The sequence below is a fragment of the Chiloscyllium plagiosum genome, chromosome 15 (genome assembly GCF_004010195.1).
Source record: "Chiloscyllium plagiosum isolate BGI_BamShark_2017 chromosome 15, ASM401019v2, whole genome shotgun sequence".
Classification (NCBI taxonomy): domain Eukaryota; kingdom Metazoa; phylum Chordata; class Chondrichthyes; order Orectolobiformes; family Hemiscylliidae; genus Chiloscyllium; species Chiloscyllium plagiosum.
The window spans coordinates 3,067,182-3,086,704 of NC_057724.1; the positions used below are offsets into that span (position 1 = coordinate 3,067,182).

The 19,523-nt window shown below is 42.7% G+C and overlaps 1 protein-coding gene across 2 annotated transcripts in view; it reads left to right on the plus strand.

The window, feature by feature from the left end:
• LOC122557047 (gamma-aminobutyric acid receptor subunit gamma-4-like) overlaps nucleotides 1-19,523 on the plus strand; it is a 236,879-nt gene that overhangs the window by 206,946 nt on the left and 10,410 nt on the right. For both annotated transcript variants that reach the window (XM_043704289.1, XM_043704290.1), the window contains exons 7-8: nucleotides 1,291-1,443; nucleotides 7,423-7,622. In XM_043704289.1, coding sequence (XP_043560224.1) covers nucleotides 1,291-1,443; nucleotides 7,423-7,622 — 353 coding nt within the window. The remainder of the gene's footprint in view (nucleotides 1-1,290; nucleotides 1,444-7,422; nucleotides 7,623-19,523) is intronic.

Here is a 19,523-nt window from a genome sequence, read left to right on the forward strand (position 1 = left end):
CTTTCTGCTACTCCACCAATCTTCGTGTCATCTGCAAACTTGCTGATCATACCAACAGTGCCCTCTTCTAGATCATTTATGTATATTACAAACAACAGTGGCCCCAATACTGACCCCTGTGGAACACCACTGGTCACCTTTCTCCACTTTGAGAAACTCCCTTCAACTACTACTCTCTGTCTCCTGTTGCTCAATCAGTTCTTTATCCACCGAGCTAGAACACCCTGCACACCATGTGACTTCACTTTCTCCATTAGTCTACAATGGGGAATCTTATCAAACGCCTTACTAAAGTCCTTGTATATGACATCAACAGCCCTTCCTTCATCTAACAACTTGGTCACTTCCTCGAAGAACTCTATTAAGTTGGTAAGGCATGATCTCCCTCGCACAAAACCAATATGTATACCTGTCAGGACCACTGTATTCCGGGTCAGTATACACCTGTCGGGGTCACTGTCTATCTGTCCAGGTCAGTATATACCTGTCAGGGTCAGTGTGCACCTGTCAGGGTCACTGTCTATCTGTCCAGGTCAGTATATACCTCTCAGGGTCAGTGTATACCTGTCAGGACCACTGTATTCAGGGTCTGTGTGCACCTGTCAGGATCAGTGTATACCTGTCAGGACCACTGTATTTAGGGTCAATGTATATCTGTCAGGACCACTGTATTCAGGGTCAGTGTACACCTGTCAGGGTCACTATTCAGGGTCAGTGTACACCTGTCAGGGACACTGTATTCTGGGTCAGTGTACACCTGTCAGGGTCACTGTATTCTGGGTCAGTGTACACCTGTCAGGGTCACTGTATTCTGGATTGACTCTCTTCAGTGGAACTGCAGTTCTACCTGGTCAGTTTTGCTCCAGCATCAAATCAGATTGTAAATCAAACCTTTAACTGAGTGAACACTGAGCAAGGTTTTATAGTCCAGGGTGTCAAAAATATGACCGGAGTAGGGAAATTAAATCAGGAAAATGTCCCCTGTGACTCGAGAATTGGAATTTGAGAGCTCATTGCTTGTAGGAGGACAAGGAAGATGACAGTAATGTTAAGTTCCAGAACCTGGAATTATTGAGAGAGAATGAGCTAGATCTGATAGGTCTTCATTCATTCTGATTGATTTGGACTTCAGCAATTTAATTCAAAAACTTGTTGAAACTCATAACATGCAAACTCGTTATATGATCACAATCGTACAGATTACTGGCACCAAGTGGTTTGTCTAGGTCTTTTTAACAAAGAACATGTTAATCAATTTTCAAACCTTCATGTCTGCTTTTTGTTCAACAGGAGACTACACTTTGATGATAGTTTACTTTGATTTAAGTCGCAGAATGGGATATTTTGCAATACAGACCTATATCCCCTGTATACTGACTGTAGTCCTATCATGGGTCTCATTTTGGATCAAGAGAGATTCAACTCCTGCCAGAACCACACTCGGTAAGCATAAGGCATTGAGAAGGAAATGGTAATCATAAAGGAAGGTATTGACCTGGTGGGTGTCAGCAAAGGAGAAACCCTTCCATTAGATGATGTTAAAGAGTCAATAGATTTTTTTATTCTGATGGATTGGCAACCAGCCTTAATTTCTAAGAGTTTCTGACAATTTCATGTTGACATTCATCCTTCTAATTAGAAGTGCAATAAATGTGACAATTACTTTAATGTAGGGCCATGTAAAGGATTAATCAAATTGGTTGTGAGCTATACAATTATTGGAACTCTTTCAAAGTGTATTATGTCTTGGCAGAGCAGCCTGACCTTCCAAGGAGTTTGATCAACAAGGATCAAGGATTTTATTGCACATTTCCATTTGCCCTTGCGAAGGTGGTGGTAATCTGCATTCTTGAACCGTGGCATTATATGTGGTATAGGGACACTCACAATGCTGTTGGGAACAGAGGTCCAGGCTTTTGACTCTGGACTTCAACACTGAAGGAACGGTGATGTATTTCCAAGCCAGGATGATGAGTGGCTCGGAGGGGAACTTGCAAAGTTACTGATGGATCAGTGTTGGAGCTGCAGTTCTTCACAATAAGTACAGCTGATTTCAATATTGGTTCAGAAACAAAACTCTCTAAGTTTTCAGAAGTTACCAAGCCAGAAGAGACTGAAAGGAGCTGGGCACAAATTCACTGAATACAGAAAGACCTGGATTGGCTGTGAATCTGAGCTAATAACAAAGAGAGATGTGGGTTTAATGTGGACAAATGTGAAAAGATAATAAACAGCAAACAGAGCAAAGTAGATGATGCAACACGAGAGATGGTTTTGGAATACTACTGGATAGATAAAGGGAGTCAGCAGAGGAATTGTGTAGCTAAAGTATAGAGATTGATTGGAACTTGGGCTCTTTAGCTGGAGGAATAGAGAGCAGTGCAATAGTCTGATCCTTAATGGGGCAATGTGTACCATTCTAGGCAACATACTCTTGACAAAGGGGAGTATGCAGAGAAGGATAACCATTCTTGGTCAGGAATAGAACAGCTCAGGGTTGAGTGTCAGTGGACATTTAGAGAGCTCCCACTTCTGAATCCACATGTTATCATTTCAAATGCCTGCTCATGGAGACTCAGCACAAAATTCAGGCGATTCGTTACCTTTCTGCTGAAAAACGCAATCAAGTTCCTCTCAGATAAATAGATGGAAAAGATCTCATGGAACTACTTTGAGAAAGAACAGGAAAGTTACCTGTCTGTCCTGGCCAATAATGATCTAGGAGAAAGTCAGCACAGCAGATGCTGGAGATCAGAGTGCTGCTGGAAAAGCACAGCAGGTCAGGCAACATCCAAGGAGCAGGAGAGTCGACGTTTTAAGCATAAGCTCTTCATCAGGAATGTGGGGGAGGCCCAAAGAGGTTGAGAGAGAAATGGAAGGGGGTGGGGCTGGGGGGGAGGTAGCTGAGAATGTCATAGGTAGATGAAGGTGGTTGGGGGATGATGGTAATAGGTTGGAGTGGAGGGTGGAGCAGATAGGTAGGAAGTAAAATGGAAAGATGGGACAGTTCAAGAGGGCAGTGCCAAGTTGGAAGGTAGGATCTGTGATAAGTTGGAGGGAGGGGAGATGAGGAAACTGGTGAAATCAACATTGATCCCATTTGGTTGGAGGGTCTCAAGGTGCGTTGAGGCGTTCTTCCTTCAGACGTCGGGTGGCAGTGGAGGACGCCCAGGACTTGCATGTCCTTGGCGGAATGGGAGGAGGCGTTAAAGTGTTCGGCCACAGGCCAGTGGGGTTGTTTAGTGCATGTGTCTAAGAGATGTTCTCTGCAACTTCCTCAAGTTGGCTGGAAGCTGATTGTGACCTATGTAACTTGAAGGTAGGTATGGGTCGGAGATTGTGTAGGTACGGGTCGGAGATTGTGTAGGTAAGGATCGGAGATTGCGTAGGTAAGGATCAGAGATTCTGTAGGTAAGGGTCGGAGATTGTGTAGGTAAGGGTCTGAGATTCTGTAGGTAAGGATCGGAGATTGTGTAGGTACAGGTCGGAGATTGTGTAGGTACAGGTCAGAGATTGTGTAGGTCAGGGTCGGAGATTGTGTAGGTAAGGATCAGAGATTCTGTAGGTAAGGGTCGGAGATTGTGTAGGTCAGGGTCGGAGATTGTGTAGGTAAGGATCGGAGATTGTGTAGGTACGGATCGGAGATTGCGTAGGTAAGGATCAGAGATTCTGTAGGTAAGGGTCGGAGATTGTGTAGGTCAGGGTCGGAGATTGTGTAGGTACGGGTCGGAGATTGTGTAGGTAAGGGTCGGAGATTGTGTAGGTTAGGATCGGAGATTGTGTAGGTCAGGGTCGGAGATTGTGTAGGTACAGGTCGGAGATTGTGTAGGTACAGGTCGGAGATTGTGTAGGTTAGGATCGGAGATTGTGTAGGTAAGGGTCGGAGATTGTGTAGGTCAGGGTCGGAGATTGTGTAGGTACGGGTCGGAGATTGTGTAGGTAAGGGTTGAAGATTGTGTAGGTACGGCTCAACTTCACATTTAGGTCAAGGGTAGAACCAAGTTTTGTTATAAATGTTTAGCAAAATGTTGTGTCTCTGGTTATTTTGCTTCCTCATTGAAAGTACAAAACTTGTTCAGTAAAACATAGTGTAACTGTCTGGATTACCTTTCCTATTATTTAGATTAGATTACATTACAGTGTGGAAACAGGCCCTTCGGCCCAACAAGTCCACACCGACCCGCCGAAGCGAAATCCACCCATACCCCTACATTTACCCCTTACCTAACACTACAGGCAATTTAGCATGGCCAATTCACCTGGCCCTGCACATCTTTGGACTGTGGGAGTAAACCGGAGCACCCGGAGGAAACCCACGCAGACACGGGGAGAACGTGCAAACTCCACACAGTCAGTCGCCTGAGGCGGGAATTGAACCCAGGTCTCTGGCGCTGTGAGGCAGCAGTGCTAACCACTGTGCCACTGTGCCACCCATATTATGTGTCAGATTCCATTGGTGAACCCATTCAAAAGATTATATGTATGATCTAATGAGGATGTTTATTCCTTAGTTTTCCAAGAGGCGGGTGAAAAGATGAGATGAGAATGCTTGTTGAATCCCGATGTACCACATTACTAAAGTTTGCTCATGTAACATCTCGTCAACAGTGAGCCTGATTTATGTGGCTGTGTTTCCGCACAGCTTCAGCAAATATTTAAATAGACTATTACCACAGGTCCCTGAATGATTAATGACCCAGTGGTGCACTGAGTGTATTAGTCAAATACACCACCTTCTCACTTGACTTTATAAAAGTTCTGGCTGGTCTTACTTGTTTACTGTTGTTTATACCTGAAACCCACTAAGTTCAGGTTAAGTTTGATTTAAGTGCATATATTTTCCAATTTGAATCATCTATCTGAACTCTGTCCATCAGTATACAATGTTTAAAAACAAACAGAATTGAATCAATATCAAATGGGGTTAGACTGTCAATAATTTACTTATCTTTACTTCTCTTTATTTGGCTGAGATTTCAGTTATTCTTCAGGTTTTTGGCTTTTCTTATTGGGAATGTGGTACTTTCAGATTTTCCTATCCCTTTGGTGAACTCTCATTTCTGGCCTCATTTAAACGGTGTTGACATTCCAGGCTTTTTTCTCTGACAATTGCACTGGATTCATTTCAATTGAAAACCTCCACAGATGCTGAATGTATAGAGCAAGTCCTGGACAATATCCAAACTTGGGCCAATGAGTGGCAAGTAATGTTCACATCAAATAAGTGTGTGATAATGAGCATCTCCAACAAGGGAGATTTTAATTAGCTCTCTGTGACTTTCAATGGCATATCATTGCTGAATCCCTCATTTTCTGTTGACCAGAAACTGAATTGGACCAGCCACATAAACACTGTGTCTACAAGAGCAGGTCACAGGCTGGGAATCCTACAGTGAGTAACTCACCACTTGACTCACCATAGGCCCAAGTCAGAAGTGTGATGGAATACTCCCCATCTGCCTGGATGGGTGCAGCTCCAACAATACTTAAGAAGCTCAACACCATCCAGGACAAAGCAGCCTGCTGAATAGGTACCACATTCACAAACATTCACTCCATCCATTAGTGAATACTCACAGCTGTGTACCATCTACAAAGTTGCTCTGTAGCAACTCCCAAGCCATTGTTTCAGTGAGCCTTCATATCAATGAGCTCTAAAGGACAAGAACAGCAATAGCGTGATTACATCACCACCTGCAAGTTCCCCTCCAAAATGCATGCATCATCTTAACTTGGAAATATATCAGTGTAATCTTATTCTCACTGAGTCACAATGCTGAAACTATCTGGCTTACAGCACATCGAGTGTAGTCGTTCAAGAAGGCCCAATACTATCTTCTCAAGAGTACGTGAGAAAATATAAAACTAATGCCCTTCTGTTAGCTATAGCCATATTATGACAATGCATATGGATATGAAATCTCTCCATCAGTTCATTAACAACTTGTGCTTTAAGCACTGCAGGTGGCAGGAAATGCCCCGTTCAAACCATACCCTAGCTATTTCAAATAAAACATCAAGCTATTGTTTCAGTGTTCTGATTCTGCCTTTACTGATATTCACAGATAGATGTCAATGTACAGAAAAGTTAATTGTTCTACTCCACTGAAACTGTCTTCACTGACATTCCATTTCATTCCTCATGAAAAACTTCCTGATAGGAATGTCACAACTGCAGGGAAGCTGCTTGGAACAGTACATTATATTAATCAATGTATGGAAGTTCAAAAGAATCAAAGGGTAGCTCTCTGAAATTAGATGTCTCACTTGGAAAAGCATACACAAAGATATCACAATGTTCTCTGCTTATCCAGGATACCATTCATACCCCGAGACTCATCCTGTCTGAGACTCCACCCACAGTCTCCCCTGTCTGACTCTCCACCCACAGTCTCCACTGTCTGAGACTCAACCCACAGTCTCCCCTGTCTGAGACTCAACCCACAGTCTCCCCCTGTCTGAGACTCAACCCACAGTCTCCCCCTGTCTGAGACTCAACCCACAATCTCCTCCATCTGAGACTCTACCCACAGTTTCCCCCCGTCTGAGACTCCACCCACAGTTTCCCCTGTCTGACTCTCCACCCACAATCTCCCCCTTTCTGAGACTTCAGTTACAGTCTCCCCCGTCTGAGATTCAGCCCACAGTCTCCTTTACTGCAGAAGGGTGACCGGATCCGAAACGTTAACTCTGATTTCTCTTCACAGATGCTGCCAGACCTGCTGAGCTTTTCCAGCAATTTCTATTTCTGTTTCTCCTTTACATGTTTTCTACAGTTTTTTTGTAGTGTCACCAAGCTGAGCATCCTGTTCCTATGGTCTCAGGGCTGCAGGATTTACAAGGTTGCCTCTCCTCTGGATCCCTAGCATCACTACCCTAGAATAATAAACACTATTCTTTAGTGTAGTGTCTGTGACCCGTTCCTTTACCAATTCTTATCTACTCCAATCTCTCTCTGCTCTGCTGTTGCCAGAGTCATATCTTTGCCATCATTGGCATATTGTATTTGACTACACTGTGAGACCCCAGTGGAAGGGGTTGAGCTGCATAAGGTTCCTGGCTTAGTCCTGGACCTGTTCACCAAGAACTGCTTTCACTGTGGTCATTCAAAGTCTACCATTTGACTGATGTGACAGGAACTTGTTAGTGACTTCCTCTGTCTCCCATTCCTTGATCCGAAAGTCATCTCCTGGCAGATTGAGCTTAGGAAGGTTGCTCTCTATCAGGCACTAATGGAAGGTGGGTTGGACAAGGCATGATGAGGCAAAGTACAATGGTTCCAACTAGAATGTGGATCTTCCCAGTGGATGGGTGCTGTACGTGGGACTGATGCTTTTGAGAACAGGCAACCAGGGGATTGGTGTAAAACCTTCCTGAAAAGGCTAGCTCTTTAAAAAGTCTGTTTTGTCTTTCATTTTTTAGGGATCACCACTGTGCTGACCATGACCACACTGAGCACTATTTCCAGGAAAGCATTGCCGAAGGTCTCCTATATTACTGCCATGGACCTCTTCGTGTCCGTCTGTTTCATCTTTGTCTTCGCGGCACTCATGGAGTACGCCACCCTCAACTATCTCGTAGGGACCAAGAGACCCAACCCCACAAAACGCAAACTCAAACCTGTACGTTCCTATTGATCTGCCGTCTGATTTCTTCATCATCCCCAAACAGCGTATTGTTGCCAAATCATTTCTGTCAGCAAGTGGATTGATAGATCTGTACTTGAAGAACGCTTATGAATTATGAGTGACCAAGTTGACGTTGGTTGGCTTGGGAGTGGAAGATTCTGTGGCTGCAGACAGAACGGATTCTAGTATGCACACACTTAGACGTTGATTAGCACATATGTGGACACACACACACGCAACTCACACTGAGTTGGCTTTCACTGTCCTTTCAGGCAGCAAAAAAAATTCCTCATTCCCATTCTTCTTTTTTTTTGACAATTATCTAATGTGGTGTCATTTTCTTATTTGCACTCCTATCAATCAAATCAGTTCCTCACTATTCAATCGGTCCAGTCAGCTATCAAATCCCCTCAATTTATCCCTGCTGTAAGGAGTACATGCAGCTTCTCTAGTCTCTCCACATCACGAAAATCCCTCAGCTCAGTAAACCTCTTCTAGCACTTTCTAATGTGTTCTATCAGGACTTCAACACATTACTGCAGCTGAGAGTAAAGGTAAAGTTGCCATAGTCTTACCAGAGCATAGGGCTGCTGTCTCATTGGAGAGTGATAACTGGTGGTGGCTTAACCTGAGGCAATGGAAGAGATTGAGATTGAGAGAGAGAGTTTTTCATGGTAATCTGAGCTGGTACAGGAATTGAACCCACACTGTTGGTGTTACTCAGCATGGCAAATCAGCTTTTTGAGATAATCAGCTGAGGTTTTACATAAGATCATTCGTTTTACACTCTGCTAATAACACCAAAGATCCTATAGGCCTTTTAAATAAGCTTCTCAACTTGTGCACCTTGTTTATGTGGTCTCTCAGTCTCTCTGTTCTGTTACCTCTTACAGTTATATTCTTCCATTTATATATGCATCACCTCATACTTCTGTATGTTAAATTTAGATTTTTTTTAATATCTGTTACTACCCTCCTCACTGTTTACAACAATTTGTAGTTTGTATCGTCTGCAAATTTGTGCCTGTACTTCCAATACCCAGGCCATTTAAAATACACCAAAATGACTAACTGAACTTGGTGCAGACTCCTGAGGGAGATCACCATATACAAAGGAACTCGATTATCTGGCATTCGATTATCCAAATATCAGATTAGTACTTCCCTCTTGTGTTCGAAATAGCCTTTCACCACTACTCCTATAAAAGGAGAATGGGTCCTGAAAAAGAGTAATGCAAGAATGTTGACTCTCACAGATGCTGAGTTTCTCCAGCATTCTCTGTGTTTGCTTCCCCACTTCTTTCCGTTTTCTGTCTCATAGATAAATATAGATTCATGTAGCCACTGTGCCTTTGAAACCTCGTGCTTCAATTTTGCTAACAGGTTTATTCTGTGGCACTTACTGAAACATTTATTGAAAATCCACAAGTACAACATGAACCACAATACATTTATCAACCATCTGGTGACTTTATTAAAGAACTCAATCATGTTTGTCAAACACCACTTACCCTTAACTAACCCATTCTCACCATCATTTATTAATCTGTAGCTTTCTAGGAACAGTTAAATTTGTCTCAGATTATCGCCCTTTATCCACATTTTGACCATTATCAGTCTTTGCTACAATTAACCCTCCTATTTTTCAACAGGGATGAAGTGTTAGCAGTCCTGCACTCCTCTTTCACTGCACACTTGTATTTTTATGCATGGGATGTGGCCACTGCCAACAGGGTTAGCATTCACTCGCAATGCCTAATTACCCTGAGGAAGCAAGGGTGAGCCACCTCCTTGAACAACTACAGGATGTACAGCAATTCTTTTTCAAGGTAGTTTATTAAAACTTAATGGTGTGCTAGGCCATTTGAGAGGCTAGATTCTGGATTAGTGGTGCTGGAAGAGTACAGCAGTTTAGGCAGCATCCGAGGAGCAGTGAAATCGACGTTTCGGGCAAAAGCCCTTCATCAGGAATAAAGGCAGTGAGCCTGAAGCNNCAGGCTGTTTACCTTTATTCCTGATGAAGGGCTTTTGCCCAAAACGTCAATTTCACTGCTCCTCGGATGCTGCCTGAACTGTTGTGCTCTTCCAGCACCACTAATCCAGAATCTGGTTTCCAGCATCTGCAGTCATTGTTTTTACCCATTTGAGAGGCTAGTTAAGGGTCAGCCATGTAACTGCAGATTGGGGTCACGTGGAGATGTGACGTGGAGCATCTGTGCATGCTCTTTCTTCTCTCATGAGCCATGGAATGTGTTTGGATGAGAGAGAGCTCTTCGACTCTGAGCGTACTGGATTTTTTACGTTCCAGCTCTTTGTCTATTTTTATCCATCAGTTTCTATTTTAGTGGCTCCTTTACTGTGAGACAAGCAATCTCTTCCTGCCTAGCAACATCGGATGGAGGGCATTCATACACTTCAGGCAATGTCCACTTCCACATTCTCATCACTCTTTTGCCCCATATTTCTTTACTAATTATATGTTTTTTAAAAGATTTCATGTCACTAATCATTCATATTCATCAGTTTTCTTTGCATTCTTTTCCCCTTTACAGCTGTGTCCTGTCCTTCCTATACCTTGCTTGATCAGTCTACTTTTGGGTGTCAAAGAGTAAAGGTTATCTCAGTAGAAAGGAGTCTGGAAAGCGAGGGTCAGATTTAATTGTTGGACGTATGTCAGGACCAACAATGTTAAAGATCAGCAAGGTCACCAAGGTGTGGCACTGCAGGAGATGGGGGCGATACTACATGAAAATTGTGCATCAATAGTTACTGTGGAGAAGGATGTGGAAGATAGAGAATGGATGTAAATAGCGACATCTTAAAAAATGTCCATATTGGAGGGGAGAAGGTGCTGGAGTCTTAAAATGCACAAAGGTGGATAAATCCCCAGAAGCTGATCAGATGTGTCTTAGAACTCTGTAGGAAGCTAGGGAAGTGATTGCGGACCCCATGGCTGAGATATTTGTGTCATCAATAGCCACAGGTGAGGTGCTAGAAGACTGGATGTTGGTTAAAATGGCTACTTAAGAAAGGTGGCAAAGACAAGCCAGGTAACTATAGACCAGTAACCAGCAATCAGTGGTGGGCAAGTTGTTGGAGAGAATCCCGAAGGTCAGAAATTGAGCGTATTTGGAAAGACAGGGACTGATTCGGGATAGTCAACATGACGTTTTGCATAGGAAATTGTGTTTCACTAATTTGACTGAGTTTTTTTGAAGAAGTAATGAAGAGGATTGATGACGACAGAGCTGTGGATGTGATCTATATGGATTTCAATAAGACATTCAACAAGGTTACAAATCACACAAGACCAGGTTATAGTCCAACAGGTTTATTTGGAAGTACTAACTTTCGGAGCGCTGCTCCTTCATCAGGTGTTTGTGGAGCATAAGACACAGAATTTATAGCAAAAGATTACAGTGTCTTGCAACTGAAATGATGTATTGAACAAATCTGGATTGTGAAGTCTTTCATCTTTTAGAATGGATTTGCTGGTTTTGGTTCATTAATATGTAAATCCCAGAACTTCTTTTAAGTCACATTCACAAGATAACTTAAGGTTTTATAAAAACACCATATTTTGTAAATTCCACTTTGGAAACAGAACCAGTCTGACTCAATATCTGATTGGGATATAGACAGACTCTGACCTCACATCTTTAATGCATTGTCTGAGTTTTTTTTATAAAACCTTAAGTTATCTCAAGAATGTGACTTAAAAGAAACCAAAAGAGAAAATGCTGGAACATCTCAGCAGGTCTGGCAGCATCTGTAAAGAGAGAAGAGAGCTGACATTTCGAGTCTAACTGACCCTTTGTCAAAGCCCTTTGACAAAGGGTCAGTTAGACTCAAAACGTCAGCTCTTTTCTCTCTTTACAGATGCTGCCAGACCTACTGAGATTTTCCAGCATTTTCTCTTTTGGTTTCAGATTGCAGCATTCGCAGTAATTTGCTTTTATCCAGTGACTTAAAAGAAGTTCTGAGATTTACATATTAATGAACCAAAACCTGCAACCCATTCTGAAAGATGAAAAACTTAACAACAAGCTAGGCTTGTTCAATATATCATTTCAGTTGCATGGCATTGTAATCTTTTGCTAAAAATTCTGTGTCTTATGATCCTGCTTCACAACCACCTGAAGAAGGAGCAGTGCTCCGAAAGCTAATGCTTCCAATGACACTGTTGGACTTGGTGTTGTATGATTTTTAACCTTGTCCACTCCAGTCCAACAGCAGTTCCTCCACATCAAGATTCCACAAGGTAGGCTGCTTAATAAGCTTAGACCACATGGAATACAGGGAGAACTAGCCATTTGGATACAGAGTTGGCTCGAAAGTAGGAAACAAGGGATGGGGGTGGCTGGTTGCTTTTCAGACTGGAGGCCTGTGACCAGTGATGTGCCACAAGGATCAGTGCTGGGTCCACTGTTTTTCATCATTTATATGAGGTATGGTTAGTAAGTTTCCAGATGACACCAAAATTGGAGATGTAGTGGATAGCGAAGAAGGTTACCTCAGAATACAACAAGATATTGATCAGATGAGCCGATAACTCGAGGAGTTGCAGCGAAGTTTAATTTAAATAAATGCTAGGGGTTACATTTTGGAAGGCAAATCTGGGTAGAACTTATGCACTTATGGCAAGGTCTTAGGTTGTGTTGCTCTATAAAGAGACTTTGGAGGTTCTTAGTTCCTTGAAAGTGGAGTCCTAGGTGGACAGAACAATGAAGAAGGCGCTTGGTATATTTGCACTTATTTGTCAGAGCATTGTGTATAAGTGTTGGAAGGTCATGTTACAGCTGTGTGAGACATTGGTTAGGCCTCTTTTGGAATACTGGCTGCAATACTGGTCTCCCTACTATCAATACTTGAAAGGATTCACAAAAGATTTTAATTAGATTAGATTAGATTACTTACAGTGTGGAAACAGGCCCTTCGGCCCACCAAGTCCACACCGACCCGCCACCCACCCATTCCCCTACATTTACCCCTTTACCTAACACAGCCAGCAATTTAGCATGGCCAATTCACCTGACCTGCACATCTTTGGACTATGGGAGGAAACCGGAGCACCCGGAGGAAACCCACGCAGACACGGGGAGAATGTGCAAACTCCACACAGTCAGCCGCCTGAGTGGGGAATTGAACCCGGGTCTCTGGTGCTGTGAGGCAGCAGTGCTAACCACTGTGCCACCATCCCACCCATAAACCATTTACAAGGGTGTTGCCAGGATTGGAAGGTTCGAGCTAGAGGAAGAAACTGAATAGGCTAGGGCTGTTTTCCCTGAAGCATCATAGGCTGAGGGGTGAACTTATAGAGATTTGTAAAATCATGAGAGGCATGGATAGGGTGATGAGCCATGGTCTTTTGCATGGTGTGGGGAAGTTCAAAACTAGAGGGCATAAGCTTAAGATGAGAGGAGAAAGTTATAAAAGGGACCTAAGGGGGATTTTTTTTCACGCAGAGGGTGGTGCGTGTATAGAATGAGCTGCCAGAGGAAATGGCGGAGGCTGGTACAACTTCAACAATTAAAAGGCATCTGGATGGGTATATGAACAGGAAGGGTTTGGAGGGATATGGGCCAAATGCTTTCAAATGGGATTGGATTTATTTAGGACATCTGGTCGGCATGGACAAGTTGGACCGAAGGGTCTGTTTCCGTATTGTACCAGTCTTTCACTCTATAAGGAAAAGAATGGGGCAGTTTCTGCTAAGACAATATTGGAGGTTAGAAACTAAATTAGCAGGATCTCAGGGACAATCATCTCGGGATTACTAGTGAGCCATCTGGTAAGCAGATCAGTAAACTGAATATGTGACTGAAAAACCAGTGTGAGCAAGAAAGGAGTTAACTTCATAGGACACTAGCACTCAACTCTTGTAATTAAATAGGTTCTACATGGACCAGATTAGGACACGTGTCTGAGCAGAGAGAATCAGTAGGGCAGTAGTTAAGACTAATAAGAATTGGAGATGGGGTAAGGGATTTTTGTAAAGTAACATCGACATGAAGATAATATAAATATGAAATGGGATTGATGGTCAGGTAACGGAAAAGAAATTAACCTACAAGATCAGGGAACAGGTAGAACTATGGAACATAGCTAGACCTCAAATTATCAATAGTGTGGAACAATTAATAAACAATGAAATAAATCGCATTGCCTTGGAATCAAAACAGGGGAACTCAAGGCAATAATTCACAGGGAAGAGCCAGATTTCCTCGTGAACCATGGTTACATGAAGAGCAGGAATGGATATTAAATATTGCGGCATCTAACATGTTTAGAAAGCTTAGTGAAAGGCAAAAGGTGAGGTGACTATACTAATTAGAAATAACATTATAGAAAGGGGCTTAGCTGATATTAAGATTTGCACAGAAGGTTTATAGAATGCAATGAAGGATAAGATACAATCCAAAGCAGAACATTAATTTGGAGCTTTAGTAATACTTCTCTGTTTCGCTGTAACTCGTGGGGTTCATGTTTTGTAAATGTAGAATTTCAAATACAGAGCAGCCTTCACTTGAGTGGGAAAGCTACTAAAGTATAAAGAAACTGACCACAGGTGAAATCAATCATGAGACACACAGTAGCATTCACAGGACAGGCAACATTGGGTGGAAGAATAGTCCTGATAGCACATTTCTTTGTGAATGTATGTGCAGATAATGGAGTTAGGCAAAGAAACACGTAATCTGACTATCTTTTTAAGCTGCTAATGGTTTAATTCTATACCTCACCTAATAAGGAATGTGGAGGGGGAAACTATGTAGAAAACGTCACTAGATAGGCAAAAGAAGTTCTCTTCATAATTATGGGAGATTTCAACTACATACAAACAAACTGGCAAGACGTGAGAGGGAAAGGGGAAGCAGGAATAAAATTAGTGTTCAATTTTACCAAGTACATAAGAGCTTTTATAGTATGGTGGTAGTGCCCCTACCTCAGGACCAGATGGCGCAGGTTCATGTCTTGTTCAAGAGGCATATCAACACATCAAAATGGTTGGTAAAGATTAGCTGTAAGAATTTTGGAAAGTGAGTATAGGAACTACCTCAGCAATAATGATCATATTATAACAAAGAGTAAGATAAAATGTGAGTAAGTAAGGTAAAGACCAAAGTAATAGATTGGGATAAAGGAGGGATGGGAATTGGACTGGTGAAGGTGAGCAGGAGACAAAGAGATGAATCAGCAAGCAGACAAATTTAAGATAAGCAACATTATGCAGAAGAAATATATTCTTAAAAAAGAACAATTATATAAATGACTTGGATGTGAGCATAAGAGGTATAGTTAGTAAGTTTGCAGATGACACCAAAATTGGAGGTGTAGTGGCCAGCAAAGAAGGTTAACTCAGATTACAACAGGATCTTGATCAGATGGGCGAATAGGCTGAGAAGTGGCAGATGGAGTTTAATTCAGATAAATGCGAGGTGCTGCATTTTGGAAAAGGAAATCTGTCATTTACATAAATGATTTGGATGCAAGCATAAGAGATACAGGTAGTAAGTTTGCAGATGACACCAAAATTGGAGGTGTAGTGGACAGTGAAGAGGGTTACCTCAGATTACAACGGGATCTTGGTCAGATGGGCCGCTGGGCCGAGCAGTGGTAGTTGTAGTTTAATTCAGATAAATGCGAGGTGCTGCATTTTGGGAAAGCAAATCTTAGCAGGACTTATACACTTAATGGTAAGGTCCTAGGGAGTGTTGCTGAACAAAGAGACCTTGGAGTGCAGGTTCATAGCTCCTTGAAAGTGGAGTCGCAGGTAGATAGGATAGTGAAGAAGGTGTTTGGTATGCTTCCCTTTATTGGTCAGAGTATTGAGTACAGGAGTTGGGAGGTCATGTTGCGGCTATACAGGACATCGGTTAGGTTACTATTAGAATATTGCATGCAACTCTGGTCTCCTTCCTATTGGAAAGATGTTGTGAAACTTGAAAAGGTTCAGAAAAGATTTACAAGGACGTTGCTTGGGTTGGAGCATTCGAGCTTTGGGGAGAAGTTGAGTAGACTCAGGTTGTTTTCCCTGGAGCATCGGAGGCTAAGAGGTAACCTTATAGAGGTTTATACAATAGGATAAATAGAGAAAGTCTTTTCCATGGGGTTGGGGGAGTCCAGAACTAGAGGGTATAGGTTTAGGGTGAGAGGGGAAAGATATAAAAGAGACCTACAGGGCATCTTTTTCATGCAGAAGTTGGTACGTGTATGGAATGAGCTGCCAGAGGATGTGGTGGGGGCTGGTACAATTGCAACATTTAAAAGGCATCAGGCTGGGTATATGAATAGGAAGGGTTTGGAGGGATATGGGCCGGGTGCTGGCAGGTGGGACTAGATTGGGTTGGGATATCTGGTCGGCATGAACAACTATATGACTCTGTAACTAGCTAATAATGAATTGAATCGATGGCCTAAGGTATTCTTGCTGGACTGTTAGTCTAGAGTTCTGGGTAATGTTCTGGGGGCAATCCCACCACAGCTGATGGTAGAATTTGAATTGAATTAAAAATCAAGAATTAAGAGTCCACTGCTGATGCGGGAGGGGCTCTGGTTGGAATGCTTTTCGGGATGTTGGTGTGGACTTAATGGGCCAAATGTCCTGCTCCCACACTGTAGGGATTCTATGGAATTATTATCAATTGTCAGAAATGCCCATCTGGCTCACTAATGTCCTTTAGGGAAGGAAATTACCATCCTTAACCGATCTATGACTCCAGACCCACAGCAATGTGGTTTACTCTTAACTGCCCTCTGGGCAATTAAGTATGGGCAATAAATGTTGGCCTAGCCAGTGACAGCCTCATCCCATGAATGAATTTTTTTTAAAAACTACAAATGAATTCAAAGAGAAGAGTAAAACATATAGCTAGCAGAAAAAGTATACACCAAATACATGGACAATAAAAGTGCAGGTGACAAAATGAAATATGAAGCAGGAAATAAACAAAACATTGATTAGGAAAGCAAAGAAATGAACTCGAAAATAAATTATCAAGGATTTCAAGAAGGAATAATAACGTATTCTGCAGTCACATAAATAACACATGAAAAGAACTAAATTAGCATTAGGGTCACTTAAGAAGAAACATGATACCATTGCAGGAACTGACAGCAAAAATGGATGAACTATAGATCCACAATTTTGCCTCAGGATTTACCTGGGAGATTTATGGTGAGGACCTGCTGTTTGGCAAAAAAAATTTTAAACAAAAGAATAAATGTGTTTAAGATAGAATTGGAGAAGCTAAGTTATAATTGAACACAATAAAATCCTGGATAGATTGTCTGTTTATATTAAAATTATAGTGATTCAGCTCGGTTGGATACCTGATTACAGTGTGGTGTAGAGTTATGCTAATAGTGTGGTTTTAATCACTGTAACCACTGTGGGGTAAATCCGAAAGATCTGTTTCCTCACCTTGCCCCATAACTGATGTGGAGTGATGCCCCTTAAACTGTCCAACTGCTTGCCTCCCTCTAATGGGCAGAGATAATGATGGATCATAGCTGATTACTTAGAACATAGAACAGTATGGCACAGAACAGGCCCCTCAGCCCACGATGTTGTGCCGACCATTGATCCTCATGTAAGGTAAACCTAATGTACGAACCCTCAAATTTCTGTGACCATATGCATGTCCAGTAGTCTCTTAAATATCCCCAGTGACCTCGCTTCCACAACTGATACTGGCAACGCAATCCATGCTCTCACAACTCTCTGTGTAAAGAACCCGCCTCTGACATCCCCTCTATTCTTTCCGCCAAACAGCTTAAAACTATGATCCCTCATGTTAACAATTTCTGCCCTGGGAAAAAGTCTCTGGCTATCGACTCTATCTATGCCTCTCATTATCTTGTACACCTCAATTGGGTCTCCTCTCTTCCTTCTTTTTTCCAATGAGAAAAGTCCGAACTCAGTCAACCTCTCTTCGTACGATAAGCCCTCCATTCCAGGCAGCATCTTGATAAACCTCTTCTGAACCCGCTCCAAAGCATCCACATCTTTCCTATAATAGGGCGACCAGAACTGGACACAGTATTCCAAGTGCGGCCTAACCAAAGTTTTATAGAGTTGCAACAAGATCTCATGGCTCTTAAACTCAATCCCCCTGTTAATGAAAGCCAAAACACCAAATGCTTTCTTAACAACCCTGTCCACTTGGGTGGCCATTTTAAGGGATCTATGTACCTGCACACCAAGATCCCACTGTTCCTCCACACTGCCAAGAATCCTGTCTTTAATTCTGTACTCAAATTTCAGGTTCAACCTTCCAAAATGCATCACTTTGCATTTATCCAGGTTGAACTCCATCTGCCACCTCTCAGCCCATCTCTGCATCCTGTCAATGTCACACTGCAGCCTACAACAGTCCTCTATACTGTCAATGACACCTCCAACCTTTGTATTGTCTGCAAACTTGCTAATCCATCCTTCAATCTCCTCATCCAAGTCATTAATAGAAATTACAAAGAGTAGAGGCCCAAGAACAGAGCCCTGTGGAACACCACTCACTCAGTGGACTTCCAGGCAGAATACTTTCCTTCCACTACCACTCGCTGTCTTCTGTCGACCAGCCAATCCTGTATCCAGACAGCTAAGTTCCCCTGTATCCCATTCCCCCTGACCTTCTGAAAGAGCCTACCATGGCGGACCTGATCAAATGCCTTGCTGAAGTCCATATACACCACATCCATCGCTCGATCCTCATCAACTTGTCTAATAACATCCTCAAAGAACTAAATAAGATTTGTGAGGCATGACCTGCCCCTCACAGAGCCGTGCTGACTGCATTTAATCAAGTCATGCTCTTCCAGATGGTCATAAATCCTATCCCTCAGAATCCTTTCCAACACCTTGCAGACGACAGACGTGAGACTGACTGGTCTGTAATTGCCGGGGATTTCCCTATGTACTTTCTTGAAGAGAGGAATTACATTTGCCTCTCTCCAGTCCTCAGGTTCGACTCCGGTGGAGAGCGAGGATGCAAAGATATTCACAAGCGGTGAAGCAATCACATTTCTCGCTTCCCAAAGCAGCCGAGGACAAATCTGGTCTGGGCCTGGCGACTTGTCAATCTTAATGTTTGACAAAATTTTCAGCACATCAGCTTCCTCACTCTCTATCTGTTCCAGCATGCTTACCTGCTCCTCAATGGTTTCATTCACTACAAGGTCCTTTTCGTTAGTAAAGACAGAAGCAAAAAACTCATTTAGGGCTTCCCCTGCCTTCTCAGACTTTATACACAAGTTCCCTATGCTATTCCTGATCAGCCCTACTCTTTCTTTGATCATTCTCTTATTCCTCACATACGTGTAAAATGCCTTTGGATTCTCCCTAATCCTTCCTGCCAAGCCTTTTTTTTGCCCCCTCCTGGATCTCCTCAGACCATTTTTGAGCTCCTTCCTCGCCTGCCTGTAATCCTCTAGAGCTGAGCTTGACCCTAGTTTCCTCCACCTTACGTAAGCTGTCTTCTTTCTTTTGACGAGAAGCTCCTCCGCTCTCGTCATCCAAGGTTCCTTTATCTTACCCCTTCTTGCCTGTCTCAGAGGAACACATTTGTGCATCACTCGCAACAACTGATCTTTAAACCGTCTCCACATGTCTATAGTGCCCTTTCCAAGGAACAATTGCTCCCAGTCCATGCTTTCCAACTCACGTCTGATAGCATCATAGTTTCCTTTTCCCCAATTAAATATCCTCCCATTGTGCCTGCTTCTCTCCTTCTCCATAGCTATGTAGAATGTGAGGTAGTTGTGGTCACTATCACCAAAATGCTCTCCCACCGCAAGATCTGACACCTGCCCCGGCTCATTGCCGAGCACCAAATCCAAAATGGCCTCTCCCCTCGTTGGCCTGTCAACATACTGAGTTAGGAAACCCTTCTGAAC